Genomic DNA, 8,458 nt, shown 5'->3' with positions numbered 1-8,458 from the left:
TCAGACTCCAATTATCTCTCATTTTCTCTTTAATCTACTCACTCTCCACTAGCTGCTTTTATCTCGCTAACATGAATGAAAAGTACCAAGTGATGTGGTGTCTGATCAACTGCGTTAACTGGTTTTAAAGGTGCTACTTGATGTGTGTTGTCTGTTCACTGATGAACATAGTGTGGGTATTTATAACAGTGTGAAATAGTTTAGATGCTACTATAATCTATGGCCAGGCCTCGGCCTGCAGGAGCCTCGTGGGTGGATTCGGGGTGTAATGGACTGTCAGGTACAAAACTACACAGCTCAAAAAATTAAAGGAACATTGTGAAAACACATCAGATTTCAATGGAGGGAAAAAATCAATCTGGATAGCTATACTGATATCAATTGGATAAAAAAAGCTGTCGGGTCATTTGATGGAAATAAAAATGATCAACAGATGGATGAATTGGAAGACACCCCAAACATCCGAATGAAAAAAATTTGCAGCAGTGATTCCAAAAACACACACACACACACACACACACACACACACACACACACACACACACACACACACACACACACACACACACGTTTTAATGTACCACCCTGGAGCAGCAGCAATACCTGGTCCTCTGTAGGGTCCAGGTATTGGCGATTGCTGCAAAACTAGTGGAAAAAAACAGTCAAAAAGATGAGGAGGGGAAGAAAATGTCATTGATCTGTAAAACGATTCCTGTTTTGGGAGTTCTCTCATTGCTCCTCTTCTTGTGCACCTGCTAATTTAATTAACACCAAAGCAGCTGAAACTGATTAACCACCCATGCAGATCAATATCCCAGAAGTTTAACTGACTTCATGCTATAGTCTGATTGCAAAATGTAAAGTTTTTGAGCAGTGTCTTTAGACAGTGACACAATTTTGTACACTATAACAGTGGACTTATTTTTTTTTAAAGATGTGGTTGAAGTCCCTACTTTCAGCTTTCAGGGTTTAACAAAACCACTGCAAGTGCTTAGGAATTATTTTCAGAGTCTCAAAAATAATTCAACAATTGACTGACAAGATGTTTTGTGGCCAGGCGAGGCCTGTTCTCTCATTATTCTTTGGCAGATCACATCAATAAAAGCTCTGGAGATGATTCAAAGTTTGATTTGGTAGCTAATCACTGGAATATGAGGTTGTAAGAGACGTTGATAAGGTCAAAGAGGCCTTGACAACAAACTTGACAGCTGATCCACTGTGCATACTCAGGTTAAATCACATAAATCATTTTAAATGATTTTCTCCAGTTTCTTAAAAGTAGCTTTGTAGTACTTTTTCTACTTACTTAAAAATAACACTCACATGGTGCTATTTATCATGTATGACTTACTGCTTTATTTGTTGTTGGATCTGAGGACAAAGGAGGATAATATGTGAACCTAAGATAGACAAAAAACCTTTAAAATAGACAAATTGGAAAATACATGGAAGGCAAATATTGTGTGTGATTTGGGTGAGTTTGCCCTGCAGCTGTAATGACTCCGGTAGTTCTGATGCTTTGTAGCACGGGTCATGGATACTCGAAGAAGAAAAACAAAACAAAACTGTATGGACGGTAGAAAATGGAGCATGTTTTCAGAGGCGATCTGTAAATTTAATGTATTCTTATGAAGACTGGATAAAATTTGAAGTTATAAAAAATTGAAAAAACAGCTAGAAATCTCTCGAGACATGAATAAATAGAACGCCAACCTTGAACCAAGAAAAACAGGAAGAAATCATCAGCCGTTTCACCCGTAGGCAAAAAATTTGCTTCAAAGTTTCTTCCCTGGCCCAAAGCAAAACTAATTTAAATCCATGTTTTTAAGTTAATCTGCTAATGAATACTGAATTTAGAACAGAAAACCTCCCTAACAGAGGCAGTATTTATTGTACATCTATGTGAATTCTTTCTATATTTATAATAAACACTGACTTCAAGTTAAAGTGTAAGAATATTTAGCAGATAAATGGTTTCTTCAAACTTAACTTTTTAACTATAAGTCATTTTTTTCACAAGTTTAAGCTTGTAAAATGTAATTTTTTGACATCTAACTACATAACTTTGGGATTTGGACTCGCGGTAAACACTGGGTATGTCTGCTTTTTTGTTGATGCTTGTTTGGTTCCAGCTGTTCAGATAATGAGTGTTTGCTTTAACCCTAAGAAGTCTTTAAAATTATCCTTCCCTTCCCTCAAATTAACCCTCACATTTATACTCGTGTCTAAAAGTAAACAAACCATGGCAAAAAACTGTGTCCATTATTACATTTGCAGGGTTTATAATGAGCGTGCAGACAAATGAACTGTGGTTGTTCAGATCAGAGAGCCTTTGGCTTTCCCTCGTGAACACCAGCCTGAACAGATGGATGCACATTTCTTTCTGACACGGGATTTGTTTTAAAAATCCATATTTGTGTGATCTTGCTTTGACACACAAAACATATAAACAATAGGCTTTTTAGAAAGTGTTTTTCATCTAGAAACAAATGCATCCTGACATATTTGGGCACACAGCCCCGTTGTGGACTCTGACATTACAAAACCCCTCTCCCTTTTTGTGTTTGGCAGAGCTCAGCCATTTTCCATTCTTGCTTTAACATGCAAAATTGATTCATGAAACACTTTAATGCACCGAAGCATTTGATTTTATTGTTTCTGCCATGCTCTTTTAAGTACTTGTGCAACCTTGTCTTTGTGTGGCTTCCCGCTCTACCAAGGCAATCAGTGTGTTTACATAGAGTTTCTGATGCACTATGGCTGACCTGCCGGCAATTTCTGATTCCTAAATATCTGTTAAACGAACTAAGACTGAACTGAGGCTGAACTCCAGCCTGCAGCAGCTCCGAGAAGACAAAAAGGTGTGAAGAATACTAATTTACGTAAACCAGAAGTAACCCTTTTGGAAAACAGATAACTCTGAAAATGTAACTGCTCCTTATCTCTGAATTTAAACAAAACTGGATGTCCCTGTGAGTATAATTCCCTCAGTGTGCCCATTAATCATTCTTTCTTTTAACTTTGATGCATTTCTAAAGTAGAATATTATCTCTTTCCTTTAACCTTCATCCCACAGACCCTGGAGGAAAACGCTTTTTTAATCATGTCTCACAGATGCTTCTTTCTATCGTACCAATTTTTAGGACTAATGATTTCATATCATTGGTTTCTTTTGCCATTTGGTGCTTTCTAAAAACGAATTGATGTATTGAGATTCTTGGGGACACTCAATTATATAAATGCAGTTTTTAAAAAATGGAGCTCTTTTGAGTCCATGAGTCCTGATTTAATGTATCCTACAGGATCAAAGGAGGACTGGCACACTATCATCAGGAGGCAGACACAGATGCAGCAGGCACACATTTTCTCGTGCTCTGTGGAAGATGACGCCCTATAGCATTAAAGCTCTACGTAAACAACATTCACGCCACCTTATCTACACATCAATAAAATGATTTTAAATCATATATGTTACCCTAATTGTTACAGGTGGCGATAGTATTCATCGTACTCTGTTAAGTAAATTTTTAAAAACTTGAGAGTAAAAGCTCTTCATTGACAATTAAAGAGGAAAAAAACTGAAATATCGAAAAGTGTGAAATCACACAGACTCTCGGTGAGTTCAAAGGTTCATTACAGCCACTGTAACGGTGTTAGATTTTCTTAAAAGCACTGATGCCTAGTAAAACCTGACCAGCGAGCTAAATTGGGTTTCGAGAGGATTTTTTTCAGCTGCTGTGGTGTGACTCCTTCTCTGTTCAAGCTTTTGTAATCATCTGAGACTGAATAGGGGAACATTTCTGTCGATAGTGCATGTTGCACAGATGTCAGCATCTCACCAGGCCACTGTACAATTGATCCAGCTTGATTTTCTTCAGGTTTTTTTTTTTCTGTAGGAGTTGTGTAGGTGCCTGTGAGCTTCGGACTATATGGCTGCCCTTTTCACAAATTTTGCTTATAACATTCATGGACAAAATCTCGTTGCACAGTCAGGGGATGGATCGAATATGTCCAACTAGTGGGCTTCAGATTTGCGCTCCTGTTGAGCGGTGCCCTCGAGCGTGTAGTGGGACAGCAATGTAGCTGAGATGAGAATTGCCAGTTTTGAAGCCATGATTCTCAGGCAAACAGGTGGATTGCCTGCTCCAGGCCTCATATGGAGAAGTCAAGCATCTCAGTTCTTGTTCATGGTCAGGAATGACAGGCTGTTTGATGTCATTTCTGCAGCCATGCTCACCGTCCTGGTCTTTTTTGGTGAAGTGGGATCAAAGTTAATTGGTGGATCATCTTCTGTTCCAACCACACCTATGTCCAAGAGAAACACTGAACTGACTGAACCTTCTCAGAAGAATGTCCCAGCATACCTCTAGAGACCAGCTGAGGAGCTCAGTCAGTCGTTTGGGAGCGGCTCAGGGCAGAGCTGCTGTTCCTGCAATACAGGAACAAGTTAAAGAGGTTCGGGCATCTGTCCAGGATGCCTCCTGGACGGATCTCAGGTGAAGTGTTTTGGGCATGTCCAACTGGAGGGGAGACCTCAGGGCAGACCCAGGAAATGCAGGATGGATTATATTTCTTGGCTGAGGTGATTGCCTAAGTTTCCCCCAGGATGAGCTGTAGGCAGCGGCAGGGAGAGAGAGGGCAGCACAACTTACTGCTGTCTGGGATAAATGTTAGAAAAGCTATGGATGGATGTCAGATCTTATTCTTGTATTCTTATTATTATTTTAAATTCTCCAAAAGAATTTCTCAGATAAATAAAGAATAACTCATTGTATCTTACAGAGTTCAGAATGTCCTTAAAGACGACTCAGAGGTAACTTTCTACCCATCACAATAAATTACACATTAAAGAACTACTACTGCCATAGAGAACAGCAGATTAACAAGCTCAGAAACACAAAGCAAAAACAATATCTATTGGAATAAGTGTGCAGATAAGGAGGTAATTCAATGTCTCATTTTTAAACTTAAATAATTATATTATAGTCTAGCAGTTTTTATTGGCTTGCTCAAAGGGGGTCATACGTTTTGGGCTGTTTTCTGTTGCTGTGATTTATTTGCTATATAAACAAAATTGAATTTAATTGGCTGGATGTGACTGGACTCACCGCTGCTGGGATAGATCTTATTTGCAAAAATCAAATAAATAAAGAAACATCCTGATACATTTTGGCACGCAGCCTACTTGTTGGCTTTAATTCTACAGTCTAGATGCCTTCTTTTGTTCGGGAGAGCACAGCATTTTTCTTCTTTAGTCATTATACACTTGAATGCACTGAAGTATTTGATCTTAGAGAATATGGTCATGTTTTTAGCTTCAGTGTGGTCAACAACATGCTTCTCAGAAGTTACATTTACATACGTTTACATAATTAGCTGTAAATATCATGAATGATGCTCACGTTTATAGACCAAATATTAAAATAATCAAACCCAAACTGCATTGTAACTCTATTCTTAAGATTCTTCTGTTTTATTCAATTGTTGATCATTATTGTCTTTATTCTTTTATTTTCTAACAATCACATGTTATTAAGCTGTCTACACAGCTCTTATTATCCAAAACTTTGGATCAGAGTGAGAAATTTCAAAGAAAAATGGATGTTTCAACACGATATTTAGTACAAATATGTTTGTGTCTTTACCACTTTCGTTCCTAACCTTAACCAATAACCATGTCAGTAATTTGGTATGATCTTTATGTCTTAATGTTCTAACCTTCTTATCAACGCATTTTGCTTAAGGCTAATTGTTAGCATGCTAACAAGTTAAATTAAAGTGAAGGACTTTTATCCTCTAAGGATCTACATGTAAGCAATCAGAGAACTGCTATTTCCATCTGCAGTAATTTATAACTGCCCATTTTCCAGGACCTTTTTTTCTGCATATTAAAGGGTGGGGACCCTTTAATATGCAGAAATTAAAGGCATAGGACATTTAAAACCCCAGCACAGAACAAAGAAGGCATCAGTGACAGCATATATGACATCGATTAACTCAGGAATAGTAGTAAGAGAAGGATCTGGTGCGTATGTGGGTTGCAAAGCGGCTTACAGAGACGTAACGCCATTATTTCAGCTGAGGTTGCAGATGCCTGAACTCCAACTATCCTCAGTTTTCATTCCCAGCAACTCTTCTTCTGATCCTCTGTTTCCTGCTTGATGCCCTTGTAAAACACATTAAGTTTCCTTGCTGTTCACCGGTGATACGCAAACAGGCTTGTCTTGCTCATCCGTACCACAAAAACACCCCAGCCGCTGCAAAACAATGTTTTCATTTAATCATTTCACATTAAAAACACACACTGTATGCTGCATCACAAAATGAGAAAACGCTGTCCTCCAATAACAACTGAAGCTGACGTAGACAGAAGAAACAGCCAGTGTCGGTGCCGGCGAGAGAAGAGACACGTTTATGTTCCCCCCTGCAGGGTAGCTGAGGACTGTGTTCATCTGAAGCCACAACATGAGATACACACAGACAGCAGGTTGAGCCACAGATGGAAATCATAATTCAAACAGTCTAACAAAGCACTTGAATTCATTCCTACCTGTAATGTATATTACCATGATGACAGAGACCAAGCCAGGATGATCATGGGCTAGAAATAAAAAAAAAAACCCCAAACAAACAAACCCAAAAAACTCAGATACACTAAATCTTCCGAGTAGTATCACAAAAGCTTTTGGTGTGAAGCCACGATGTACTATGTAATGGTTGCTTTTGAGTACACTCAAGGTTCAGCTAAACCCGTACTGAAAAGCATGGGTCTTTCATTTTTAGCACGACATTCAACTACCTCAATAACATACTGGCCTACTTAGAACTGCTGAATGAGTAATATTCTTAAAGAAACGTGACATATATGCAGTCAATTGTGGACCTGGAGTTGACGTTTCACCAAAGTTCTTTTGAATAAGAGTTGCTTCAGGCATCTCTGCGTGGTACCCGTTTTTATGAAAGCCATAGAGAGAAAATAAAACACAATTATTTACACCATAACACAGCAGACCCTGTATCCTAACAAACATCCTGGCCAAACACTCCTCATGGTGCTTTTGTAATCATTTTTATAATCATGAAATTGGTTTAAAATCGTTAAGCTTGGGGATTTCTTTTGGCCGAGGACAAAACGATGCCATTCTTGATAAAATGGTAATAGCTGTCCAAAATTTCACCCTGACATTCTCTTAATGAAATAATGGTTTAACAACTCCCTGGCCGTATTCATTTACTGCAGTGCTTTGTACAAGGCTTGCTGTCTGGCAGGCAAATAAATCCTCTGGTGAAGTGCAGCAGCCAGAAGCAAGTCCTTTATTCACATAAATTAAATGTAAGCATACGGCATCCCTTTAAAGATGCCTGTAAAGAAGGGCTTAGCACTGCACGCAACAAATTTGCCTTCGAGTAAACTCGTTAAACAGAAACTGAAAGGTGAAAAGAATATGCAAAATGTGGGCTCCTAAATGTTCGCACTGTTTTCAATAAACAAAGCAAAAAATATTACGTTTTTTTCTCCCTCACACTTCACCAACTCCTACTACAAAGTAAATTAGCTGCATATTAAAGAAATGATAAACTGCTCATTAGAATAGATTTCAGAGACGGTTTGGTCACAACCTGAACTATGATTTTAAACAACCATACGTTCAATCTGTACATTCGAAGTTCAATATCTCACCTGGGCCCTTGTTACAGGCCTGTGCTGCAGATGGGGGGCGGGGCAAATGGCGCACATATAGAGTAAAGCAACACTGCAGTCCAACGTATGCATCAGCAAAGAGAGCAAGAGAGATCGACGCATGCAGTTTGGACAGTCGAAACCAATTTTTGTACAGTTCGTTTGGCAGTGAGCAACATATTTGTGTTATTTTACATAAATATGCTGCACAGGGATGAGTCCCCTTTATGGGTTATTGTCCCACCCAGTCACATTTTTTGTGTGTGCGTGCATGTGGAGACTCAGACCCCACTGCGGGTTTGGCACAGCAGAGGCCACCCTCCCATTGCAGGGTGACAAAAAGTGCTGATAAGTCCAGCTGACAGCTCCTTCATCCCTATTAGTGCCTCAGACGGGGGGAGGGGTGTAACAGAGCAAAGCGCTGTCCTTAGACCAACCAGTGTTCTTGTCCTTGTCTCCTCCCCCCCCCTTTTTAAGGTCCTGCAGGATGCTGTAGCGAAGGATGTAGCGCCACCTAGTGGAGGCAGCCGCTGGATATGTGTTGCTCTGAGGGGAAGGGAGACGGGCTTCAGCAGGCAATCTCCTCCAGGGTGCCCAGCGTTGTCTGCAAGGGGACAGTCACAGTGTGGCTGATGGACTCTGAGTGGTTTGCCACAGGGTCACAGGAACTCTGGGAAAAAGAGTGAAAGGCCAAGGGCTAGGTCACATTATAAAGTGGCAAGATCCTACAGGTCATATTTAGAATGACCAAACTTCCACCTGAACTCTGAAAACTGA

At 39.6% G+C, this 8,458-nt stretch overlaps 1 protein-coding gene across 5 annotated transcripts in view; it reads right to left on the bottom strand.

Moving 5' to 3' along the window:
- Positions 1-1,552: 1,552 nt before the first annotated feature.
- asic2 (acid-sensing (proton-gated) ion channel 2) overlaps positions 1,553-8,458 on the bottom strand; it is a 394,155-nt gene continuing 387,249 nt past the window's right edge. For all 5 annotated transcript variants that reach the window (XM_040044560.1, XM_040044572.1, XM_040044558.1 and 2 more), the window contains one exon: positions 1,553-8,351. In XM_040044560.1, the coding sequence (XP_039900494.1) occupies positions 8,250-8,351 (102 nt within the window). In that variant the 3' untranslated portion in view covers positions 1,553-8,249. The remainder of the gene's footprint in view (positions 8,352-8,458) is intronic.

Source organism: Simochromis diagramma, unplaced genomic scaffold (assembly GCF_900408965.1).
Source record: "Simochromis diagramma unplaced genomic scaffold, fSimDia1.1 OVJJ01000321.1, whole genome shotgun sequence".
Taxonomy (NCBI): Eukaryota; Metazoa; Chordata; class Actinopteri; order Cichliformes; family Cichlidae; genus Simochromis; species Simochromis diagramma.
The sequence above is the reverse complement of the archived record's forward strand: the minus strand, read 5'-3'. Positions and strand labels throughout refer to the sequence as shown.